Source organism: Agelaius phoeniceus, chromosome 13, assembly GCF_051311805.1.
Source record: "Agelaius phoeniceus isolate bAgePho1 chromosome 13, bAgePho1.hap1, whole genome shotgun sequence".
NCBI lineage: Eukaryota > Metazoa > Chordata > Aves > Passeriformes > Icteridae > Agelaius > Agelaius phoeniceus.
The window spans coordinates 3,570,394-3,597,156 of NC_135277.1; the positions used below are offsets into that span (position 1 = coordinate 3,570,394).

The following is a 26,763-nucleotide window of genomic DNA, read 5'->3' on the forward strand; positions in this document are numbered from 1 at the left end:
AGCCTCATCTCTGGACTATCAGGGTGGCAGTACAGCCCTACAGAAACTTATTTTCCTTTTGATCAATCCGTGGAAGGGTCTGAAGTAATGTTTCCATATGGGTTTTGTTCCTATTATGCAAGATCTGATGAACTACATTGTCTGAGACAAAGGGATTAAATGAATTGAAGTGGTGTTTTGGGCTTGGGAGTGCTTTTAGTGTCTTCACCCCACCTCTTCAGCCTTGGGACAAGAGACTTATTAGCTAATTACCATGCAAATGAACTGAAATGTAAATTAAATGCTACATTCTAACATAGCTTAATAGTCCCAGGAGCAAGAATTTAGTTAATTTTAATGAATGGTAATTCTATCCAAAAATATAGTTTATTAACAAGCACATACAATAATTCGCACCACTAACTTTAAATAAACCATCTAGCAAGCTCACCTTCACACTAAGTGACATTTGGTTAATACAGAGCAAGAAAGCAATGCACATGTGCTTTCCACAGACACAGAATGAACTCAGTTGCAAACAGAGTTCAAGTTATAATCCAAAAAAGGGCACATAAAAGCAAAAGCAATGAAGACTTCACATGAACGTTGCCATTTCTTTCCACCAGACCTTCAGTCTCCTACAAAATAGGTCTGCAATACAAAAAAGTAATAAAAACTCTGGATTCAATTTATTCAGCCTCTTCCATCACAAGTTAACTATAACATTTTGCAACAACATGAGTAGTATTAAGAGGGAGGTAAGAGGCAAAGACAGTTACATCTTGGAATTATGGAAGTGCAGCTGCAGACAGAGCAGCAGCCATGAATTCTGGTGTCGTCCCAGTTTTTGCAAGAAATACAAAGATGGCAACACACATTCCTCCCTCTCATCAACTAGAACTTGACCCATCATCCACTGACATCAGGGCAAAAACTCTTCTGTTATCAGTGGTACTGTGGTGGGCCAAAGTGGCCTTCAAAAGCCAGTTGTCCTCTCTAGTGACAGGTTTGTCACTCTGCAGTCTTCAGCTGGGCTGTGCTGTCAGTAGAACCTGACACGCTGCTCCCACACGGGTGTTAGAACAGTCCTGTGCTCCCCTCAATGCCAGAAAAAGGGATTCAGCAGAATTCAATCTGCAGGAACTGAAGCCAACTTGGCAATAAACAGCACTGCTCTGCTCAGAGCAACATCTCAACCTCACCACAACCAAGTAAATAGAAGGTTTGTAATGAACCGTGGTAAGAGCCCAGGAGAAGCATCAAAACAGAAAAATACACATTTCTTTATATTAGACCTTGCTCTTTGTACAGGAAAGGGCATTTTTGATCCTCTGAGAGATGATGAGGAAGGTTCCCAGGAACAGTGCTCTGAATGTAACAGTGTCCATGGCAAAAGCACTCAAAAGGATTTTTAAACAAAGCCAGAGATTCCTCCATTTCCTTCATGGCAGAACCAAAAGCTACCTCTGTATAGGGTTGGAATTTTATTAACATGGTGCCTACTATCACCTCTTAAACAAAAGTTATGCCTGTGATCCCTAATTATAATTTGAGTTAATCTTTATTTAGAAAAATTTTATAGCAGTATCAATGGGTTAAAGACTTATTTTATCTCATGCCTCACCCGCACCTTTCTCTTTGTAATGCCTTGAGAAAAAAGAAATCAAAAAACTTTTCCTGCTTCCACCCTAAGTGAAAAATTAAGATCCACTGTTAACAACAAAAAAACTTTTCAGATGGTAATTGTTTTCAACATCTGACACCTGATGTTTTGCAGTACACAGAAAAAATTACCTAGGTGGGGACTAACCTGACAAACCAGAGCAAGAAATCAAAAATTACCCAGAAACAAACCAACTGAAGAGAAGTCCAAGCACTGTGGCATCTTGAAAAACCAGTGATGCACAGTTCAATCAGCAACAAAATCCCTCTCTGCAATTTGCATAGCTGGCTCTCATGCTTGCTGGTTATGAAATACTCTTACAGCAGAACAACTTTAGAAAAATTTGGACAAGTGAGAATGGAGTTATTTTAATCTAGAAGAATATCACCCAAAGATACAGATGAATACAAACACTGTTCATATTAAAAAAAAACCCAAAACATCAAACATGAACTTAAGCTGCATTCTCAGTCTATATATTGGCTTTCCCCTTCTTTGTTTTATAAAAATAGGGTATGACATTTCAGCTTCAATTGCATGTTTAAGTCATTTATTTATTGAACATTCCATTCTTGAAATATCATCTATTAAAGTGTTAGTTGAGATTCATCCTGCTTATAGAACAGGCTAGATTTCTTCTGAACTGCACTTGGAGACAATAATAAAGAGACTGATGCAGACTCAATAAGAAATAATTAGATTATGGGAAGAAGAAAAAAAAATAAATAAATAGTTATAATAATAAAATCAAGCTTCACTCTTCTTGACTCCTAATAAAACAAATGCTGATGTCTTTTAGGTGATCACAGCCAGATTTAACTCCAAAATAGTATTTACAGACTGAATTCAGATATAAACTGTGATTTCAAGTCTACAACTTGCTATAAAAAGAGGACAAAAACTTCCAAGAAAACATCTCCTTCAAAGACAGAGGAAGCCACAGTAAAAATTAATACTGAAAAATCCTGATCAGAGTATCGTATAAAAATTAACATCTGTAACACTACCATAGCTTTTATAATCTGTTCTTACAAAAGTGGATTCTGTCCTACACTTGCACATTTCTGATACAGATATAATTGTACATGGGCAGTTTACATCTCAGCTCTGAGGTACTGAAGGAAAAGGATAAAGCTGAAGGTGGATTTTGCTGCCTCAGCAGTGAACCCTGTGGGGTGGCTGGGCCTGCTGGGATTCCAACATGGAAACAATGGGAAACGACACAGACAGAAATCCAAAAGCACCAAGGCTGCTTGGAGATGGCTCTTTCCCCTACTGCAAAGCAGATTTAATAAATGGGATTTATTTTAGAAAGTTTCACAATTCTTAAGCAGTGGATGATACTTGCATTCCTGAATGATTAAGTTCTACATTTCTTAATGCTAATTCAACTCTCTAAAACCAACCCAATAAAACCAGGAAAGATTTTTACAAGTTACATGCACAACCTAAAAATTCCACCCTCAAAACTGCCTTTTTGGTACTCTTTTAAGCTCTTAAGATACTCTATTTATTGAAGAGATGCCAGGAAGCCTGCAGAGGGAACAAATGCTTCTTTGGCAACAGGAAAACATTTTAATGCCTCCTGCCTTCAAAGTACGCACACCTCACCACAACATATGCTAATACACTACCAAATAAGTCTCTTTATCTTGCCATTTTTATAACAAACTGTTTCATTCATATCTATTTCAGCTTGTAACTACCTACTGCACAGAGCAGCACACTGTGCTAAATCAACAAGTGGTTTATACCTAAGAAATAGAAAGTAAAAAAAAAAAAAAGAACAAATTATATTAAAAAAAATATTATATCTTCAAAAACAAATCAAAAGGGGCTGATCACATATAAACTGTTTTAGTATAAAATCAAAATGTTTAGTCACGTAGGCATTTTGGGCCTTTTTTCCATCCTTTGTTCTTTATTTAAAATAAACAAGATGTAACAAAAAGAGATTCCCACAAATATGATAGAGAGTGGCAATTTGCAGCAAATCTGCCATTAATGTATAAAAACAAATGTCCCAGCCCTTCTGTGCAGGTATCCATGTGTGCAAATATACCTGTGCATGGAGATACACACCTGCTCCTGGACTTCAGCCTTCTCCAAGGCACACAATCCACTGACACCCTTGGACAAATCAGCCAAATGCTGAATCTAGAAAAAGATCAAGACCAGCTCTTTGCAGATCTATAGCCTGCAACTGTAAAAATACAATAAATATAAAGGTTTACTATCATATTACTAGTTGGATTTTTTCCAAGGGAAATTGATACTTAAAGTTGTCTTCTTCCTGAAGAATTCCACGGAACAAAAGGAGAACTATTTCTAAAAATAAAGCAATGAAAATAAAGACAACACACCCTCAAACATGCTGGAGCAAGAGCCCTTAGTGTAGGCATCAGTACCAGCCTTCACTGAAACAGGATCTTCAGTCTCCAGACATATCCCTGTTACTCCCATTAAATAACTGTGGTATTTAATGATACTAGAAAGAAAGATCTGCTTTTAGCATGTGGATTTAAATACCACAAAGAACTGTCAAAGACTTGGTATACAACTGGGATAACTCTGCTGCAGTAAACATTAAGATGAGAGGGAGAAAGTAAGGCTGAATTCTATGGAAAGTCACTGGGATCCATCAAAGGTTTCTGCAGGCTTACAGCAATACACCTGATTGCAGCTGTACAGGGGAAGAGGATAGGGATGAATAAGTGAAAATTTGTTTGCCATAAATGAACTTTTCTTTTTCCAGTTAGAGGAATGCAACTGCCTCAAATGATGCAATGGGTCAACCTGAAATCAGGCACATTTGAAAAATACTGGAAACCCTGAAGTCAGAGCCTGTGAATGTGTTTGGTTTGTGTGCTGCCTTGGAGGAGAAAGAAATTAATACTTTTAAAAGCTCGGTATTTACACTTCTGAAAAGTTCCTGCAGTTCATCCAGATTTGATAGGGCAGGATTTAAGTGCCTCAGAGTGTTCCTGATTGGGCACTTCTGCTGCTTTGGCACAAGCACGCACGGTATTCCAGTACCACGGGGACACGGCATCGAACGCAGCTTTACACTGGCACCACTCCTGAGGAGGTTGAAATGTTTATCAACTCAGTAGGTCAAAAGTCTGCAGACACTGGGTGGAGCAGCAGTATGCCACAAAACTAACAGTTGTCCTCCTAGAAGAAAAAAAAACAACAAAAGGGGAGGGGGGGGGGAACAGTTGTCAGTAAAGATTAAAGCTCCTGGCTCCATTCCACACAGACAACGTGCTGGTTTGTAAAATACAGGATTAGCCCATCTCCACAGCCCAGAAAAAGCACAGGTTCATTTGCTGTGTCTGAGTGCCTGACACCAAGGCAGGGAAACACTGTAGGGGTTCTCAAAACCTTCCTGGTTTCTTATGCGCTGGGTTTAGAGCAGCAGTGTGTGGTTTTTCTCTCTGAGCAGGGTGTGCCTGAGTGTCACAGCCAGCAGGTTTAGCAGCTGACAGGAAAATAGCTGGGCAGCTTTGGCCCTGCTCGTGTGTTTCTTAAATTACTGCTTGTAGGCATGACATGACTGAAGGGCAGTGTCCTCCCTGGTTAGCAGAGTGAACAAGCAGATCTTCAGAAAGGATGAGTGACAGGCAGTGCTGTCACACCGTGCCACGCAGTGCAGCAGGGATGGCACTGTGCAAGTGTGATCCGAGCCTCACAGTGACCCTGCTCCTGCTCCAGCCTGCCAGGGACTGAGATATCTGCCTTCAAAATGTTCAGATCTGTTCTTCACTAACCCAGAAATCACACTTTACCCAGTGCTCATGGCATCTGTGCTTCTTCAGATACAGAAATCCAGTCCAACACGTAACTCTCCTTCCCTCTAAGAGGATACAGAATGTGATACGGAAATCCAGGCAGGAGTTATTGGCATGGATGTGGCATGTGCTAATCAGTGCTGTTCAAATGCCCAGGATCCTACCCTGTGTGTTTTCATGGTCACTTTAAGCTCTTTAGAACAGAAACCCTGTCCTTCACATCTTTCTAAACCAGCTATCACACCCCCACAATTCCACATAATCTTACCACGTCAAGTGCACAAGCTACCGAGATAAGGATGACAGGCTGCCCTGTTTAGATCTCATTTTCTGTGGATTTGCATCAAATGTCAGCTACTTAAGATTGGATTCATTAAAGGCATTTTGCAGAACACAGTACATTCTTGTCTAAGGGAAGGAATGATAACTATTTTTGAAACAAGTGAAAACCATGCAGAAATACGTATTTTTAATTATTACATTTTTGAATGTTAATATAGTGTTCTTCCAAAACAGCTCTATGTTTTTGTGGAGTCTTAACTTTCATAATTCCTAAAGGTATCTACTGATAATGTCTATCATCTTGTAACTGTATCTTCTACAATGAGCAATGCTTAGCAATTAATTACAAAGTAGTCCAAACTCTCACATTGTTGAATTATTCAGGATAATAGATGGATTTAGTGACTAGCCAGTAGTTTTCCATCATTTTCTTAGAAAATGATACTGTTGAATGTTTGAAAGAGATTCTTTATAGCATGATTATAACATGACTAAGAGTATTATGACTGTAATATGGAAGTTAATTATTTCACTCAACCTGAAATCCACTGAATTTCGACATATGACTGAAGTGTAACAGAGTGGCAAATTGAAGCGTGCAATCTCTGCAATCAGATCTTTCTAAGAAAGATGGCTTTTCCAAAATAGCATTTATGCAGCCCTCTGGCTGCTGCCCAGATTTGGCATACCTAAGTTGTTTCATTTCATAAAGCTGAATTGCTTACAAATCAGATGCTTCTCATGTTACAAACTCACAGCAAAACAGGCTGTGATACAGCTGTGTAAAACAGGTATCATCAACCTGAACCACCCATTAGTCTCTTCTCTTTTATTGATGATCTTCCTATGGAAAAGCAGCTTCTTTTTATGGAAGATCAAATCCACTATCAAATCAATGGATTTCCACAGGCCAGGAACTAAGTGGTGTTCCTGCATTATACAGGAACTTATCCTTTAGGTATATGCTTTGTAATTAATGGCTTGACTTGAATTCTCTAACAAGAACCTAACATCACCTTTGCTTGTTTAACTCCAAGTGACTTAGCTTTAAACCTCCTCTATTACCTTTCAAATAGTACAAGCTGAAATTCCTCAGATGATGCTTTTCCATTGCAGAAACTGGATTCATTGATAGGGCTCATGGAAGGCTACAGTATCCACTCAGACTAATAAGGATTAGGGAAAGAATCACTGCAAAGCAATCAGGGCTCACCTTAAAGGCATTTTCTATCTCTATCTACATGAAGGCAACATTCCCTGAACCATATCAACATTTTGAGTCCCTTCTATGACTGCACTGTCCAGTAGGCCAGCAAGTCTGTGGGGGCTTGTGCACTTGACTTGTGAATCCTGCAAACACTTTCACAACTGCTACAACCATAAAACTGAAGTATTATTAAAAACATGTATTGCTACAAAATGTATGTTCCTATGCAGAATGCTTCCACAGCATATCTCAAGTTAATTAGTGTGGAAATTAAAACAAGAGTATTTTACTGCAGAACATTTTAATTAAGCTCTAGATTTAGAGTTTTTTTCCATCTTGATCCTGAAGCACTTTTTGTTTGGAGGTGGCAATCTGAAGTCAGAGACCATCAGGGCAATTACTGTGTTAGGTACCACTTCCTTCCCAGGGCATAGAGCTGCCAGGCATGTGCTGTCCAACCACAAACAGCTCAATCCCATCCTATCCAAACCCCTTCCTGTCTCACACCAGCCTGAGACAAGCATATCTGAAGACCCTTTTAACAGTCTAACAGAAATATTTTGGTTGACTCATGAATAAAATATTTGTCAATGTATACATGCAATCACAGGCTAGGGACTTTGGATCTGAAATGCTAAATTAAAAAAAAAATCCTTAAGAATATGCTTTGTTCCATAAGGTGTTTTTCTTCCTAAATGAAACCCCAGTGTAATTTCCTGTATAATTACCCTTGATGCAATCCTGCCATTGGAGTTTCCCTCAAGGGAAAGAGCTTTGGGTAGACAATGGTAAACATAGGCTGGCTGCAGCGGTGGCAGTGTCCCAAGGGACAGTGCAGCAATTCCAAGAGGCTTTTGGGTAGTGAGATTGGAGTCAGAAAGTTTAAATCTAGAGAAGAAAAGAAACAAAAAATATTTATAATAAAATGATTGCATGCTAAAGGCAAACACAAGCATGATCCATGAACAATTCAGAAAACAGCTGCCTCACATTCTTAAGGTTTTGTCAAAACAACAATGAGGTAATACAAATTACCACAATTAGAGTGAGGCACATAGTGCTTTCCATGTCTAAATTCAAAAAGTTGAAGTTAAATGTACAAGTTTAGCATCTGTGGGCATAAGTTTAACTGGGCTAAAATACCCAGGTGAAAATATTATAGTTGGAGCAAATATTAGAAAGGATTAAAAGATCATAAAGGATTTTTAGACACAGAGATATCTAGACAAATGTTTAGCAACTAATAACAATACAATACTATGAAAAGGACATCAGTAGTATTTTATTAAAATATTTCAGCAACCAATCCAGCAGGAGAGCTAACCTTGCTACAAAGCCCAAACTCCACCATCAGCAAAAAGAGATTTGCAGTATTTGGAATTACTTGAAATTCAATCCAGCCCAGCATTATTCTCATAGGCCCAACCAAAGAGACCACTCTAAAAAGATCAATACATTCCTCATCTGTTAAGTGTTCCCCCACAGCCTACAGGATGCCATCATTTTCACCAAAAGGGACTCCAGGGTCATTCCCTGGGAAAGAGCCATCACTTTCCCAGGCCTGGCCCAAACCACACAGTGTTTTATAAATTAAACCCCACATGCTAATCTCCATCTAGAAACTGAGAGACAGCCAAGACAGGTGAGTGAGTTTAGGTGCTGAGTAATCAAGACAAGATGCAGTACCTGATAAATCAGTTTTATGCTATCACACTGGTTTCAGCTTTCCACCTCTGCAAGGTTGAACCCCAGACACAATGTACCACAAGGGCCCCAAGGAGAGGACGAGCAGGACATGTGCGTCAGAAAGAAAAGGTCACACTCTGCAGCCAAGCAAAGACTGAGGAAAAGTAGTCCAGTCACTTCTGTCACTTCCCCAGCAGCTGCCAAGTATTTAACAGCACTCTTGAAACTGCAAATTTAGGCAGTGACAGATGAAATCTGCTACTTTAATCATATGTGCCACCTGCTTCCCCAGCACAGCATTATCATACACCTGTCTGACACAGGCCCTGCTCGTCCTCACCAAAACTGGGCTGTTGCAGTGCTAATGCCCACAGTCTTTATTAAAGTTCACTCAGAACAGGACATGTCTATGGGTAGGTGTATATGGATATATAAATCCATCTTTTTCAGGTTCTGCATCTTGGCTGAAAATAGGTGTAACCCTCACAGCCTTGTATAAAACCGTTTACAAACCATCCCTTACACTGATTTTGCAGTATCACCGTCCCACTCCCACAGCAAAGTTCTGTGGCATCTTCAGGAGCCACATCCACACAGCTGGATTCCAGAAATGACTGTGCAAGTCACAAGTGGGTGAGAAAAGGCAGACCTCCTTGTACACTTCTCCTGGCGAAGCAGTGAGGATTTACTCCAGGGGCCAAGGTACAAAGAGACCCTTTCCATAACCCCTCTAATCCTCCCACTGGAACTCTCCACTCTTCCGCTTTCTCCTTTGACCTTTAAAGCTGAGAGTTCCCAAGATAGCATCAACAGTGGGGAGTCACAACACATCCAGATCTGAGAGGATCTGCAGGTTATCATCAGATATTGCTAACTCATGTGATTGCATGATGCAGAACCAGATGAGCCAAGGGCCACTTTAGAGCAGAGAGCCTGAATTGGGGCAGAACTAAAGCAGCTCAGCTGTCACGCTGTGCTGAAATGGCCGAGGGCTGCTCGCATTTCTTCTGCCTTATGTATAACAAGTCTGCCAGTTTAGGAGTGTGCTGCCTGGCAAGGAGCTGCATTGTTGGCTGATGCATCTGATCTTGCCTCAGGAACTGTATTTCTCATCTCCTATCTCCATTAAAGAGTTTCTCCTGCAAAAAAAAGTGTCCTCCTTCATACAGGCTTCAAGTAAGAAACCATTTATAAGCACCACTTGACCTCAGACATAGTCTTTGGAACTCTGGTTTGAGATATTGGACATTTTTGTTCTAATGCAGCATTTCAAACATAATTTGATTAAATAAATCTTTTAAAATATAAATCCTTGCCCAAGCCTTTGAAGAACTGCTAAAAATGTTCCGATCACTGCCAGAAAACACTTTCACTCTTTCTGTAATCTGAAGAAAGCAGAAAATTTCATACCTTTCAAAAACCTGTAGTAGGTGTTATAGAGGGTCCTCATGGCCAGTTCTTGCAAAGGCAGGACATGATCTGTTTCTGTCCCTATAGATTTCACCTCTGCTGGCAGGAACACAGTTAACTGGCCTGATGAAAAAGAGAGCAGTTTCACCTCTGAAACTTGAATTGGAGAACCACAACTAGAAGGACACAAGACATTTAGAAAGTGGTTAGAAAAAAAATAATGAAAGTAACTTTACAGGGAAACCCAGATGACCAACCCAAAGTAAGCCTGATACTGCTCTCCAGTGCAGCACCCCTCAAGGATTCCTTGCAGAGAGCAGTGCATGGTGGGGTTGACCTTTAAAGGTCCCTTCTCAAACTATTCTTTGATTCTATGTTTCTACAGATTCCCACCTTCTGTAATGTGCTAGACATGGGACATTTGGAGGAATTACTCATCAAATAACATAAAGAAATGAGAACACACCCAAGGGGGTGAACCACGTATGCTACGTGCCCATTACTTTGCCACATGGCAATCTCTTTTAGCCTCTCATTAGTAAATCCTTTACTGAGGGGAGCAGTTTCCTACCCAACAGTTTGCTTCCTGTGTCTTGGATCAAGCAGCTGAAAACAATCATGGATTTCTCAACCATAACACATGAGGCAAACTCCAGCCCCCCCAAAAAATGCATTTTAAGTGGCACTGGGTGATTCTGTACTACACCTTTCCCCATCCACGGAGTTCCCTTGGAGGGGCATGGGATGGGCGGATGAAGGAAAAATAAAAACAACAGCCATCTGTAGTGGGAAGATATCCTAATAAGTCTATTAGCCTTGCCCTTCCCAAATCATATATGGAAAGGGAAGGTTATTTGGATCCAGAGAGAGAAACTTAGCTCGTAGTAAAAATAATAACTCTTTACGTGATCCCTGTTGCAAGCGATCATACCAGAGAGACACGCATAGGAAAATTCTACTAAGAGGTTGGGGAAGTCAACAGGGGAATTGGAATTGTTTATGACAACTGAAATTTGAAGCCAAGAGCAACTTGTTAGGGCCAGTCCTAACAAATGGAACAGAAACACAAATTTGTCAGCCTTCCCAGATATTAGACCTAAAACGGAGGTAACCACTCTCAACCTTATCAGATGTGAAAGAAGTCTCATAGTACTGCTCTGACAACAAAGAATCTCATCTCTTCTGATTAAAGGAGAAACAGCCCAGGGAAACAACCAAAAACCAGCAGCATTAAACAGCAAGAAAGTCAATAAGCCTCTTGATAAATATTTAATACTTTCCCATTACTGTGGTTAAAATATAAGTGGAATTCAGAGATCCAGTATTCCAATGATCCATTCCCAATGAGTTAGTTATCACAATAAATAAATCTATAGTGTTGCATTTTCAAGCTGAACAACACCATACCAACCTCCCTAAGGAACAAACCCTGAACTCGCTACAGCCTCTGCAGTTCAGAGCTGGGACATTTGGTCTACTTCATGTAAAGGGTGAGGCTATTAATGCCACACACAAAATCCATGGAGGTTAAAAATTGGAATAGAGGATGGTCTAAACAGCTGGGGAAAAATAGGAGCTGCAGAAGAAGCCTGGTGGATAAATAAGTGAGGGGAAAAAAAAGCTGAGACCACCTATTGGTTGCCTTCAACAAGACTGACAAATCCCTAACTGGGGACTATGAAATCCAATCTGCAAAAAATAAGATCAAAATTTATTTTGAGTGCTGAGATCATCACCTCTCATATAAAAGACTTTTTTCAGTCAGTCTGACTGCAGGATGCCCAGACAGAGATTCAATACTTACACAAGGCAATTTATATTCTATTTTCAGAAATCAAGCTTTATGTCAGTAACAGCAGCTTGTCAGATTTTATTCTCCAGTGGAGGGCCAGACAGAGTACTAAAGCCTGGATCTTCAACTCTTGCCTGACCCATGAAAACCTTAGCCTGGTTACTAATGCTTTCTTGGAAAGAACACAGAAATTCTTCACATGACCATTATTACACAATTTTAAAGTCTCTTAGCACATTATCAAATAAAACCTTTGGTTTCTTAACAATATATATGTGCTCTTCTCATACTGGAATTTTTTCTTAAAAATATTTTCTAATGTTTCAAGATAGTTTCACAACAACAGTTTTATTTGTGTTTGGTGCACAAATAAAAACATTTTTCTTACTAGAAATTATCTCCTTTTACCATTCATTATTAAGGAAGAAAATCACTTTTCATTTCACAGAGGCATTCAAGAATCAATTTCATTGCAACACTTGCAACTCCTTTAGTCTCTTCTATACCAGATTTTTAAGACTAGATTCTATAATTCTGTACTAGATTTATAATATCAGAGACAGTAGCAGGTGGTCTTACCAGCACTGTACATGTAAGAACAGCAAAAAGAACTGGTAGGATATTCACCAAGGTCAGTGCAAAGATAAAATTCTTTTCACTGAGTATAAAATGAAAACTTAAAAAAAAAGGACGTGGTTGTTGTATAAAACCACCTGAAATAGGCAGGGCAGTTGGACCACCTCCTGCATTATCATTACTATTTTTGGTCACAATCAATACAATTCTGTTAAATTTAAGGTCAATTTAATGTCTGTCTAACAATTTACAATCAGTTCTGAAAGAAAAAAGGCTAGAATTTCTCCTTCCTGAAAAACAAAATTAGTAAAAGCTTGCGAGTCACACAGTTCAGCAGAACTGTAATCCAACTGCAAGTATTTAAATATCACCAAGCAGCTGACATGGGAATATTAGAAAAACCTTAAAATGCCAAGACTCAGCATCTCCCATATTGCAGCAGAGTGCAGGCTGTAGAGAGGGAATTTATATTTAATGCGAGATCTGCTGAGAGTGAGCATACCAGAAATTTATAATTAGATGGTAATGGGGACAATCCTCTTCTGATCAGTTTTACACCAGTAAGGCTCCATTCATCAGGGGTGCTGATCCTAATTTATGCCAGTGTCAGGGCAGAAAGAATTAAGCCAGTGTCCTACACAGACCACTTTTTTCTTGCATTCTAACCACAAACATGAGACAGCCCAGGATATTTTTAAAATCCACATGTAAAAATAAACCTGTCAATCCATAACTCCTAAAAAAAGTCACTTTAGTTAGTAGGTACCAAGACCTACAAGAAGCTGACACTGGGATGTAAAATGAGTGAAGGAGCTGCACATAACTTTTCAAGATACGACCAACAACTTACAGAAATGCGAGCACTTAGAAACAAAGAGATGCTGCAATATATTAAAATTATTTTGTTATTTCCTTAGTTCTGGAAACTCTGTGAAGCCTACACTTTTGGCCAACTTTTAAAGTCAGCTCTAGACCTTACATTATTATTACAAATTCTTTCAGAGTAACTTCACTGTTATGCCTTAATACCAAAATAGTCAAAAGTCAGCAATTAACACAGAAGATTTATTACAAAAATAAAACAGAGCAGGGAGCTGCAGTAATCCCCTCCAAGTAACATCAGCTCTGAATCAATCACAGACACACAAAAAATAACTAGCTGTATGATACAGGAGAAGTTTTACAAGGACGGGTACACAATGAATCTGAATGAATTCATACCTACCCACTGCAACCAATGACTTTATTATACAGATAAGATGGGAGGCCTTTCAGGTGAATGTTGTTATCCACATAAACATACTGGAGCTCTCGAGAACGACCTAAATCTGGGTTTAGAAAACAAGAAAAGTCAAGGGGAGAAAGGATGTCATAGTGACAATTATAAGCAAAGCAATTCTCTTTAATTATAAATAAGCTAATCAGACTCAATGTAAGCAAACATAAATTAGTACTTCTCAGTTGTAAAATTTCAGCCAATGGTTTTATTATGGATGAGCTGAAAAGCTGTTTAGAAGCAAGCATTTCAAATTACTAAAACAAAACAAAGCCCCCTTTCAGAAGCCCTGAAAATCCCATTATAAATAATTAAATTTTAACATTGACAAACTCTGAAGTCAGTTTGAAGAAGCAAAGGGACAATTGATTTCAAATCCTCCATGCATACTTCAAGTTCATAAGGTCAAACCTGCTTTCATTAACTGGCCTCATGTCAGTGAAATCACAGCTTCTCTATCTTTGGGAAAGTGGGCAAGACAGACACAAGAATGTGCTCTGTCCCCCTCCTTCTCTTCTCCAAGGAGAGATCCTTGCTGGGATTCATTAGCCTTAACCAAATACAAGTGCAGTCATTCAGAAACGAGTCTGTGTGCTGCAGTGAATTTCAGAGCCCCAGAAAGCACAAAGCATTAAACTGCAGAATGTTAGACATCAAAAGTTGTGGCTGCAATAAATGATCAATACTTCTGCAGGTGTGCTGATTGCATTACTGCTCTTAAAATATTCATGGCTGGTAGTCAAAAGAAGCAAGTACAGCATGATTAAGTAATGCCTTCGTGGACTAGAAATCTATTAAGATACCTCTGGATAGAAGCATATGAGTATGGATCTATTTTATTTTGCTTAGAAAAATAAAATTAAACAGGAAAATTTAGGTTTCTTGGAAGAATTCTCAGAAATTAGAATTTTGCTTATTAGCAAGGTCTACTGAGTGGTAAAACTGTCTGCTATTAAAAGAAGTGAAAAACAAATGAGAGACACTTCAAAAGACACCAAACTGAACTAAACAGAAAAGTCTCAAAGAGTTCTGGACTAGGAAAGCTGATGTGCAGGATCAGCTGGGCAGCCCAACTCACCTGGCACTCCCATGCCCTTTGAGACACTGGGTAGGAAAAGGTTTCTATGTTTAGTGCAAAGCTCAAACCAGGAGAACAAAGTCTGAAAGCCTCTGCACAGGACGGGAGAGCTGTGACCCAGACAAACTGCATCATGAAAAACACAAATAATCTGTGTGCCTCCCAACTTGTTAAACTTTCATGAGGACCTTAGAGAGACTAAGATAAACAAGCATTTGGCTGCATCAGCCACAGCAAGACAATACTAATATTGACTAATTCTGACTTCCATCTTTATCAGTTACCTTGGCTGGCAGAAATAAGGGTAACTGGAGAAATGGGCACAGCTTCTGTCCCCTTTGTAATCATGACCAAGAATAAAAATTAAAACAAATCCCATAATATTTCTATTCAGAAATTCTATTTGGAATGCTGATCTCTTCTCATTCCCTGCTACAACAATAGGTAATACAAACCCTTCTTTATTACTGAATAGCTTTATTGTACACAAGAGTCCCAAATACCACTTAGTGATATTTTGAGTGATCCCTCCCCAGATGTGTGTCCATCTGAAAATATACTGACTCTCTTCAGCTATCACCCATTTGAATGGCAGCTGTGAGCACCAGAAACCTTACAAGTTTGTGCTGAGGAGTGGCACAATATCAAATCTTTGATATAAAGGACAAGTGATGATACCAACAGAAAACCAAGAGACTCCTTTTCTAAAATAAAAGTGTTAACAGAGAGAAAAAAAAGAGTTTTGGGTTTTTCTCCCCTTTAACGCAGACCCTTGCTTTGCAACAGTCTGTGGGGGTTTCAGGGACCATAATCTGGGCTTTGTTCAAAGCAGAGTCACTGGACATCAAGGGACACATTCACCCATCACATGCTGCTTTGACCCTGTCCCAGAGACATTCCAGCTCACAGAACTATCTGCTGCATCCATCAAGTGTCCTGCCTCAGGATGGGAGCACAAATCCCTCTGCTGACTGATGGGCACTGCTGGAGATGCTGCTGAGCATCACCTCCACCAGATGATTTATTTGGGCTCACCACTGCAGGGCTGAAAATAGTTTAGTGAAGTTCTGGGATATTTTTAGATGAAACAAAACCCCATTGTTATCCTACAATGAATAAAAATACTGCAACACAGAGGCAATGTAACACCATGAAATATTGTAAGGCTGGTGAGGATACAATTAAATAAATACAATTTAAAACAGGTAGCAGGTGGATGGGACATGTAATGTTCAGAGAATGTTCCCTTGTGTTGCAGAAGCCAGTTAGACTAAAACCAGCAGGAAACTATGGGTTGCTGGGGTAGCTTGAATGTGCTACTGTTTAACTTATTAATTTAGAGAATGGCAGAAAATTTTTAAAAGAGGCTCATCTTGCTGGTTTCTACACAGATGTATGCAAATGGGCTGAAAATCAGGCAAGTCAAAAAAAGCCCTAAAGCTGTTCTTTTCATATGCACTGAGAGGGGGGAGTGAGGCTGCATCTCATCTCTTCCCTCTGTCTTTATCTTATGCTATGTTTAGATTCTAAGTTCTGAGTTGACTGCATTTCCTAGGTAATTAAAGCAAATTTTTGGATGTTAGACAAAATATCTCAGTAGGAAAAATTCAATTCCCAAAGCCAAATAGCCTGTAACTATAAATGTTCCTTTGATAGAGTTTCTTTGCATTAAATAACCAAGCATCTTCTAGACTCCAAAAGATTTTTTCCCAGTTTCAAACATTATCCATAAAGTTTAAATTTTAATAAATCATCACTTTGAAAGGCTCTTTGTATCCCATCCACATTAATTTTTATGTCTTATATCAGCCAACAAATATTGTTAAAAGTTCTCTAAAAACCATGCTTCTGAAGAACTCGGTGCAATAAGGAAGCTGCCCATCTCTGAAAAGGCTAAAGCTACAAAGAAGGTTTTCATGTGGCTTTTGCAAGCACTGTACTGTGTCTAAAACATTTCCACTTTCCTCCTTCCAGCCTCCCAGATCAAAGACCTCTCTCCCAGAAATGACCAAATGCCATGAGTCCTGAACAAACCCCAATTCTATTTTTTTTTTCTTTTTCTCCCTCTTTTTTTTTTCCCTTTTTTTTTTAACCTCAGGGCCCTGGCATATGCATTCCACATGGCTGAAGATGGAACAAAAGCCCTTGTGTGGCTGCACTGATGCTCTTTTAACCATACTGTGAGGGCATGGACACAAAAGCAGCATATACTGAGGTAGAATAAGACCTTTGTTTACTGTGCACTGATAATTACTAGACCCATTTTCTAAAGAAAAAGTGCACATAAACCCTCAAATAAAGTGATATAATACTGAATATTTGCTGTCATAACATCCCCTGTACTGCCAGTACACTTGAGAATTTATGGCCTATTTTAATTGTATTTGTACTTTATTACACAAATGATTTTTATTTTTGCAGTGTCATCAGATTCACATTTCTGCTTGCAGTGGAATTTGTTTTCAGGCACCCGAGCACTCGGTAATGCTAAAAATTTAAAGTTAATTTTCTGTCAAAAGATAATTTATGTTGTAACTAGATTGATATACAATGATCAGCAGATTTCTAAGACCATTTACTAAGGGAGCATGAAGTTACCATGACAATAATACAACTGTTCAGGATGCAGCTTCCAGTTCAACTTATACACAGAATTTCTGGAGTTGTCTTAAAAATTAGTTTATTTGGAAGACCCAAAGGCTGAGATCCATGGTGTCTCATTTCTTTCAGTATAAACTGAAATACTGAAAAACGATTTTTACAAAACACTGGCATATCCAAGATTTAGGTGCATTCTGCAAAACAAATTACTAATTCACTATTGTTTACCCATCTGCTTGTTTATGGTCCTGTTCTGAAAGTCAGGGAGTGGGATCAGGTATTTTTGCTGTATTTTAGAACTGATTAACAGTGTTACACTGTTTTTCCCAAGACACATGTGCCTGCAAACTTAAAAGAATGTACAGGGCAAAGAACCTCCTGATCCCTGTCCAGCAGGGCTGTGCTGCTGCTGGAATAGACCTTGCAGCCATCAATCCAGGAGCAGGAAAATGCAGATTTCCTCTACACTTCACAAGTGTAGTGCTGGCAGCTACGAGGGACAAACTTGGACAAGGCAGAACAGATTCCTGGTTGACTGAGTAGATGTCACCCACCACGTGAAATAAATGAAGTAAATAATGCTTTAATAAGCATTAAGCAATTTGTTTCAAACATATTTCTTTTAACATGGACACATCTAATAAGAAAAAGAAAAAACCTCAACCATTCTGTCAGGAGATGAATAAATTCTCTGCTTTTCAACACAGCTCCCTAACTGCAAAAATTTGTTTTGACAATATTTGCTTGACTATCACTTGAAAGTATTTCTGCAGTATTTTTCACCATTATTTAGCATCCTTATCAGTCATTAACTGGTAAAGTGAAGTTGGATGTAAGAACACACACAAAAGCCCCACCAGCCAACATGTGCAGCAAGCAGAAGTAATGCTGCAATTATGCCTTAACTTCAGCAATACTCCAAGACAAATATTTTCCCAAACAACAGAAGATAGATTTAATCTTTTTGCTTTTCAATGCACTCTCTCTTCTACTTTATTTCATCACATCTTGACCACTCTGAAGCCTTCTGATTCTTCAGAGGAAGAATTAAACATTTACATTTATACTGTGCTGCGTTTCCTCTGAACTCTAGGATTTATGATTCAGTTTCATATCCACAGATAGCAAATTATCTCCAAATGTTCACCAGTGAGTCAGTATTAAGAACTACTGAACAAGGTCAATTGACAGTCTTTGATGTTTCCCGTTATTTTAAAAGTTCCTTTTGAATGTTTTGAATTTGAGTCTAAAAATAAAGAAAAAAGAAGGTGTGTCATTATATTAGAGATTTATTTCCTCCTTTTGAACTTAAAACTTTGGCAGATCTATGGCTCATCCAGGTCATGGCTCGCTCACAGGTAAGCTACTAGTGCAGTGCAAAAGTAGCAAAAACTTTTATCCTTTAAAATTTCACATCTCATCTTACTGATTTTTTGCAAAATTAAAATTGTTTAACTTTCGCTCTCATGAGAGTTAAAAATATTTGCCAAAATAAGGGAAGGCAATTTGCTTGTTTTAGTAGTGGGGATCTGGATGATGCATCCTGGAACTCGTTTTCTCATTTATATAATAGCATATGCTGGGACATAACTGCAACACTTTGTCTGGAGACATTATTTGCACTTAGTTTCCAGCAATAAAAACTAAGGTGATAAAAAATTCAGAAAGATCAGTAAGTTCTTTAAAAACTGAACTGCTAGTACTGAAAAGATTAAGTTAAACCTATACAAGGTAATTAATTTAGAAATTATGATCTCATTTTTAGCCATCTCAATTTTCAGCTTCTTTCCAATGTGATTATCATAACTTAATCTGCACCTAATTAACACCAAACTCTGTCTTCTAGAAAAAGTATTAATGGCTATTCAGATGGCAGGGCAGCTCTGCATGTGTGTCTGTATCTCAGCTGAGATTAGCCCGTGGCAGGGCTGAAAAGTGACAAGTTCAGGGAGGAGGATTTGTTTTTCCCAGAGGGAACACACAGTGACTGCCCCCAACAAACCCCCACACACTGACTGCACCTCCCACTCCTGACCTGCTTCCACGCTTCCAAATTTTCAAAGGGTTGAGCAAAAGGCACATCAATTCCTCCCTGGGCTACTACTGTGGAAATTTTGATGGATGCCTGTACACAGCACAAACTAAACCTGCACTGGATTATGTGGTACTGACACTCCTAATGCTGAAAAGTAATTTATATGGAGTTACTGGGACTCCACAACAAGTTTTAAACCATAGTTGAGGAATCTTAGTTAAATCATCAGATCCAGCAAACAGAAACAGATCATTACCCAAAGTGGTGGAACTCAGATTACACAGTACTATATTTAAGCACATCATTTAAACTTTTTCCCCTCGGTTAGCTAAAAATAAAGCAAATTTGATAGCTTTAAAAAAAACCACGAAACCTTAACCTGCATTTTTTTTATTAACATATTTTCCAACAATATGATCCCTGTGACAGCTCCATAAACAGAGTCTGTGGGGACCACCAAAGAAACTCACTTGTTGCTTTGCTTTTCATGTCTGGGGCAGTTTGTTTTGCTGCCCCCCACCCCCCAGGTGGGACTCACCGAGGGGCAGGAACGCCAGGCGGTTGCCAGCCATGGAGAGCTCGTTGAGGCTGGGCAGCTGGCACAGGTGGCGGGGCACAGACCACAGGTGGTTCCTGTCTGCAGTCAGGTACTGCAGGGAAAGGCACATGTGCAGCCTCTCGGGGAGCGTCATCAGGCGGTTGGTGGAGATGTCCAGGGTCTGCAGCTCCCGCAGGTCTCCGACCTCTGCACAACAGGCAAGGGAATTGTAACTACTGTCACAAAAACCACCACAAAAAAAAAACCCTCACATAAATTAAAATTAAAGCTCAGCAGCAATGCTGCTTTTTGTAGATAGTGTTCTATCAGCATGGATTGAGAACTGATACTTATTGATGCCTTGTGAAGGCTGACCTAGAACAGAGACTGGGGGGGGTTAAAGAATAAAGTAGGGATTTATTCGATTTATTCAAAGCATTTCCTCCATGGATCCACCTTGGGCAGCATAAGAGCCCAGCCAAGGCTGCACCCAAGATGAACCAAAATGGCCCCAAAATGCACGGCTGGGCAAGGGCTCTGTCCCTGGGATCAGTTCTGCTCCATTTGCACCTTGCAGTTCATTGTCCCATTCCAGCTTTAGCCCCTGCAGTCCCATCCTTGTTTTTCTCTCTCCAGCCCATGGGGTTTGTGCTCTTGGGGCTGAGATTTGGATCACTTGTCCTTGGTCCCCAGCTAGAGCAGGAATTGTTTTGTCTCCTGCTCTGTGCACAGAGCTCACCATGCCCTCATGTGAAGCTCTGAACTACACACTAAAGCAGCACAGAATGTGAAAAATAAAAAACCTAAAACCTGAGGCATCATTATAATCTCCATCATCTTCATGTATCAAAGATTTGGAATATGAAGGTGATGGAGATTATCAGTATCAGTTAGGAACCTTTATCAGCACATTCAAGAGATCTTTCATAGAGCACTCCTGAATTGTGACAATTACTACTGCCAAAATATCAAGCATTTTCCTAGTCCTAAATCAGAACAAGAGGAAAAAAAAACAAAATACAAACAAAAACACATTACAAAGCTTGCTGATATTGAGAGTGTTTTGCACAACCCCAAACTCAGGAAAATTCAAAGGATTTTTTTTTTTTTTAATATTGAGGATGCAATGAGGGATTACTTAAGATTCTCTTGCAAGAAGAGTTACAAACACATGCATAGCACTTCTTGCTTAGTGACAGTCTTTCACCCAGCATGCTTGGGAAAAACAGCTCTGTCTTCATGATACAGTTCAAAAGGGCTAGTTTAAATTAGAAAAGAAATTTCTTAATAACTTGTGAGTGATATTGTTATGTTATATTGTAGGAAGATATTTCACTAAGTTCTAATCTACCGTTGCAATAATTACAGTGTCTGTAAGTTTGGTTTTTCTTTTATTTCAAGAATTTAAAAGTTGATTTTGTGTTTCAAATAGTATTGTGTAATTTTTTTAGGTAGGTAACAAACTAAATTCTTAAAAGTGTGTAAGGCATGATCACAGGAGCAGCCTCACTTGTGCAGCAGTGTTATTCCTTGTGTCTGGCCTGTGAAACAGGATGCAGGACTAACAAATACATTCAAAATATGTTAAGCAGCTCTGCAAGTTACCTCATTGTTTATTTAGTTATTCTTTTACAGTTACTCTAAAAACTGGATAATTCTATATATTATTTCCCTCAAACAGGAGGAAACCATAACATTTCCCCCAAACCTACAGAACAGTTTTGCTTTGTTTTAAAAATACTTCACAGCAATGGAACCAACTCATGAAGTGCTCTGTGCCCCTAAAACTTGCTGCAGTTCTCAGCATCTTGCAGACCCAAATGTACTTTGCTCTCAGCTGAATGAAATCAGCTCTTGCATCTGAGAGCTGCTAAAACAAGATTCACTAGAATCTTCTACACTGAAAACACCAGACAATCTACACAATCCACAATCTGTACAATTTACAGCTCTATCACCCAGATCTTTTACAAAGATATAAATAGGGTAACACTGTTTAAGTTAAAGTTAAACAGAACCTGTTGTGCCCTTAAGCTCTCTGCAGCAGGAGCTAGAAAATTCACTGTTCCCTGAGCTCTGAGGTTGCACCTTGTATACTACACACAAAGAAGGAAACAAAACACTGGGTTAACCCAAGCTGTCTTGTACACAATAGGAAAAAGAAGTTCACCTTGGGAGAAACTGCTATAAATGTTACTTTCAAGACTGGAAACATGAAAAGCAAAGAAAGGGAAGTTGTAACTCAGTATTAGAGATTTTCACACAAGTAATCATTAAACAAAATGCATGTGCACATTTAGAGGGAGTTTCTGCCCACTGCAAACAATCCCAGCATCAACTACAATAAAGACTCAGCAACACAGTTTATGCATCCTTTTAGAAATATTACTGACAGAAGCAGCTGCTATACACAGATGATCACATTCTTCAAACCTCTTAGCTTTGATGTCAACAGGAATAAGCTTTACTTGAAAAGTTTTTTTTTTACTACAGGATTGAAAGTAAATGACAAAAGGAAAATAATCACTACTGAATAGCACAAGACTACTGTGCAAAAAGAACTGCAGCAGATCTCATTTCGAAAGAGTTTTATATTCATCACAAAGCCATATGCTTGAAAACAGTGACAGGAAAAGAGCCACCTACATTCAGCCAAACCACTGACCACATGCAGTCAATAATAGGCCCAGCTATTTTCATGCACTAACCTTTTTCTCTGCCACTAAAAACAGTTCTCTAGTTCAGTTTAGGTCCAAAATCCCATAAATGTTACGGTTGGCAAAGCTGGCAGAGTTTCAAAGGCATTGCTAGAATGATATGTTTCAAATCTAAGAGGAAATAAAAGTATTCTCACTTTATCCTTCATCCAAAAAACACATACCCAAAACTTCATCCTCTCTACCTTAATCTCCCAATGCATACCAGATGTAAACATCCACTTTCAACATCTAGTGCCACATGTTGCACAAACACCCACTGACCCACAGTGAAGTTTAAGACTAAGCCAAACAACAAAGTGCCATCATATTAAGGATATAACCCTCATATTAAAGATATAACCCCCAGACTCCCCACCATAGTGCTCAAAGCTCAGTTTGAAGAACATGCTCAGACACTTACTAATGACACTAAATTGGTTTTCATCTCATTAAAGCTAAGGGAAACAATTAAGAGGAATAACACAAATATAAACAGTCCATTAATAAGTTTTTCAAGCTTTTAGTTACTAAATACTATTATCCTTGCTTTTAAAGTCTTGCAGCATAAATACTGCAGGAAGCCTTGGCTAACAAACACAGTGGAAGACTTGCAAATCTCTTTTGCTGTCAGCTCATCAAGCACTAGGATATACCAGAGGTGAACTTTGGAAATTTACAGCAGATCCAGAAAAGAAAAAAGGCTATTCCCAAACAAAAAGAGCTGACAAAGGGACTTTCAGAGATTGCCCCAGCACCCCCAAGGGTAAGAAAGAGACAAGAATTATACATCACCATTAGACCACACTGAGGAGTTCCAATTACATTTAAATGAAATTCATAAAAGTGTAATTTAAAATTTATATTAGCTCTAGGGTTAACACTATCAAAATCAACACAGCAGAGCACTGAGCCCCACTCTGATACCAGAAGCCAGAAAAAAACCCCAACTCCTCAGCAGCTCTGCCACCCCCCAGCTCAGGAGGACACAGATTTGTGCAGGCAGAGAGAGCCCAAACGTGACTCGGGCGTTCCATCCGTGTCCATCTGCAGGGAGTGCTGCCAGCACATGGAGCTGGGCAATCCCATATGGTCCCAATGTGCACACAGGAGGGGCTGACAGACTGGGACTGCAACACCCCCCAGCCCACGGAAATTCAGCGCAGGCTCCGCACCCAGCGCCCTCCTCCAGCCTCCGAGGGGCCCTGCGGCGCCACGGACCCACATGGACCCACACGGAATGGACCCACACGGAATGGACCCACACGGAACCCCACAGGGACCCACACGGAAACCCCCACACGGAATGGACCCACACGGAATGGACCCACATGGAACCCCACAGGGACCCACACGGAACCCCCACACGGAATGGAACCACACAGAAACCCCACACGGAAACCCCCACACGGAACCCCCATGGAAACCCCACATGGAACCCCCATGGAAACCTCCACACGGAACCCCCATGGAAACCTCACACGGAACCCCCATGGAAACCCCACACGGAACCCACCACATGGAACGGAACCACACTGAACCCCCACACGGGACCCACATGGAACCCACCACACGGAAACCCCACACGGACCCACACACGGAACCCCCATGGAACCCCCACACGGAAACCCCACACGGGACTGTGCTCCAAAACCAGGGAATTCATTTCATCCTTTTCTCCCTTGATAATATGCAGAGTCAGAAGGGATCAGTCAGCTCCAAAAAGCAGCCTTGGCATCTGCTCTAAGAGCTCTCCCAACTACTTGGAAAAATGGAAAAGTGAACTGTCCTCTTGTGTGCTGGGGTTTTCAACAAAAAGGTGCCAAATAGATTTGGCCCCCAATATAATGAAAAAAGAAACATCAGCATACCTTTAATATTTTTCTTTAAAAAAGTGAAACCAGGAAAGGATTTCAGGGAATGTCCAAAATTATTGACTTTCTAACAAAATGGACTGTGTTTATATAAACATAACTACCATCAAGAAAAAAAAATCTATTTCTCATTCAGATGGTTTAAATGCCAGTTTTTCAAATTAATTCCCATGGTTTTACGTGAAGGAAACAAAAAAAAACCAACCACCCATCTGGAAATAAGCAGCCTATACAACATAGAGTAATTGCCAAAGGCAATTCAAACTTCCTTAATCTTTTCTGGGGGTACAGGCCTCACCAGCTGCATGACCCAAAAATAACCAACAGTTTTTCTTTACATTTCAAGAGTAATCCCACCTTTCCCTGATGGGCCATAAACCAAAATTTCATCCTAAGATATATGAAACACATACACAGTTGGATTTGAGTGTATGGGAGGGAAGGGTTTACTTTAAATCTGAGTCCTTATATCCCAGTAAAGTTAAAAAGGGGGAGAGGAAAGGGCTACAGACCTACCTGCATGAGAATGCACCTCAAAGCAGGATATTAAGGGGAAGTAGAGAACCTACAAGGAATGGAAAAAGGGACTGATCAGCAAAGAGAGCTGGCACTTCAGAGGTCAGGCTGCAGAGGTTAAATGCAAACTGCCAGGAGGCCAGGAAAATGGGAACTCACAGACAAACAAATGGTTTCTCAACAAGAGATTAAGAGCAAGAAATGAAGAACTGATGTCAACAAGGAGTAGAAATTAGGAGGACAAACCAAATATTAAATTAGGTTTTTGCATCATTTTTTCCTGTAAGAATAATGGTGTGTGTGAGGACAGAGACAGAATACCTCATGGGAACAAGGACAAAGCACTGCAAATTACCACATCCATTACTAAAATGAAATGAGGCTGCTTAAAAAAATTTCCATCCCAGAATACTGAAAAAAAAAAAAAAAAAAAGGGTTATATATGGTTATATATCAAAATTGCAGATTTGGGCACGAGGGTTCTCAATGAATAGGACATTTTCTGGGATAGCAGCCTGGGGCTGGAGAAGAAATGTAGAACCTGTTAATGTGAGCTCAGTGTTCCTCAGCATCTCATAACAACTGCTCTAAGGGGAAAGAGCACCCAAGAGTAACCAGTGACTGGAACATAAATAGAAAGCAGAAGAGAAATGCAGCCCAGACCTTCTCAAATGTGAATCATGTCATACTGGTTTATCTTTCTTTGATGAAATTTCTTAGTTAATGGTAACACATGAGGATCACACCTCATGGTAAATTACTGGGATGGAGAAAATATTACTAGTGGTGGTGCTCCTCAAGGGTCTGCTTTGTTTAGATTTCTCATTTTGTACCTGGGTTAAAAATATTAGGTTTCAGGTTGCTGTCAACCCAAGTATTGAAAGTAGTAGTAATGTGGTAGAGAACCAAATTGTCCTACAGCAGGAAAAGCAAGAACTTCTAGACTTAAGGGATAGAAATGGAAAGAAAAAGAACAGAAAACCATAATAAAAGGAACAGAAAATCATTATAAGAAGGTGCTGCAAGTCAGGGCTCTGCTTGAAACAGTGAAGAAGGAGAGGGACTGGCTACACTTGCTCCCTCCCAAAGGGCAATAGTGCAACTTCACCCTACTTCACTCTTGAAATAATGTTTTTAATCAACTTCCATGAACCTGAGCACAAGATGCATTTCCTTATTAGACCTGTAAAACCATGCACCAGTGAGGAAAAGTGCTTGAAGTCTTCCATATTTAAGAGAACTTAGTACCTGTCCCACTAGACAAATAAAAAAAAATCCAAATCTATACATGCCATTTGAATTTGAAGTGGATACTAATATCAATTGAAAACTGTAACAGACAGGAAGTGTAAGTCTAAATTGCTGAGAGCTTGATGGAGAAGATCTCCTTTAGATCTGCTCTGGGATGTCTCAGGAGGACTTAAATAGACTTTAAGATGGTTAAAATAAATTAAATAGCCTATTATATATTACATTACATTTACTGTTCTACCACGCAGCTCACATTCCATAGCCTATAAAAATTAAATTTTCTAGCACAAATTGACACTTAAGGTAGACCTGTGCCATCTTCAAACAAGGAAGTTTAACCATAACTGAAATTGGTATCATTAGATTTAAGGACAATGAAAGGGGCAGGCAAATTGAATCCCATTTACATTTTGACACTGCTGCATGCAGCTCTTTCTCTGCATTGTGGTGAGAGAGCTTGGAAAGTGGTCTGCAAATCTAACAGATCTGAAGATGATTTTCCTCATATTTCT

General features: G+C 39.5%; 1 protein-coding gene across 6 annotated transcripts in view; it reads right to left on the reverse strand.

Annotated features, from left to right (window-relative positions):
• Positions 1-317: 317 nt before the first annotated feature.
• The window catches only part of LRRC28 (leucine rich repeat containing 28), a 52,334-nt gene continuing 25,888 nt past the window's right edge, over positions 318-26,763 (reverse strand). For 5 of the 6 annotated variants that reach the window (XM_054642063.2, XM_054642064.2, XM_054642062.2 and 2 more), the window contains 5 exons: positions 19,915-20,121; positions 13,612-13,714; positions 10,019-10,194; positions 7,651-7,810; positions 318-4,816 (listed from right to left, as the gene is read on the reverse strand). In XM_054642063.2, the coding sequence (XP_054498038.1) occupies positions 4,744-4,816; positions 7,651-7,810; positions 10,019-10,194; positions 13,612-13,714; positions 19,915-20,121 (719 nt within the window). In that variant the 3' untranslated portion in view covers positions 318-4,743. Of the gene's footprint in view, positions 4,817-7,650; positions 7,811-10,018; positions 10,195-13,611; positions 13,715-19,914; positions 20,122-25,000; positions 25,050-26,763 lie in introns of all 6 variants that reach the window. The other variant, XM_077185291.1, reaches the window with a different exon arrangement.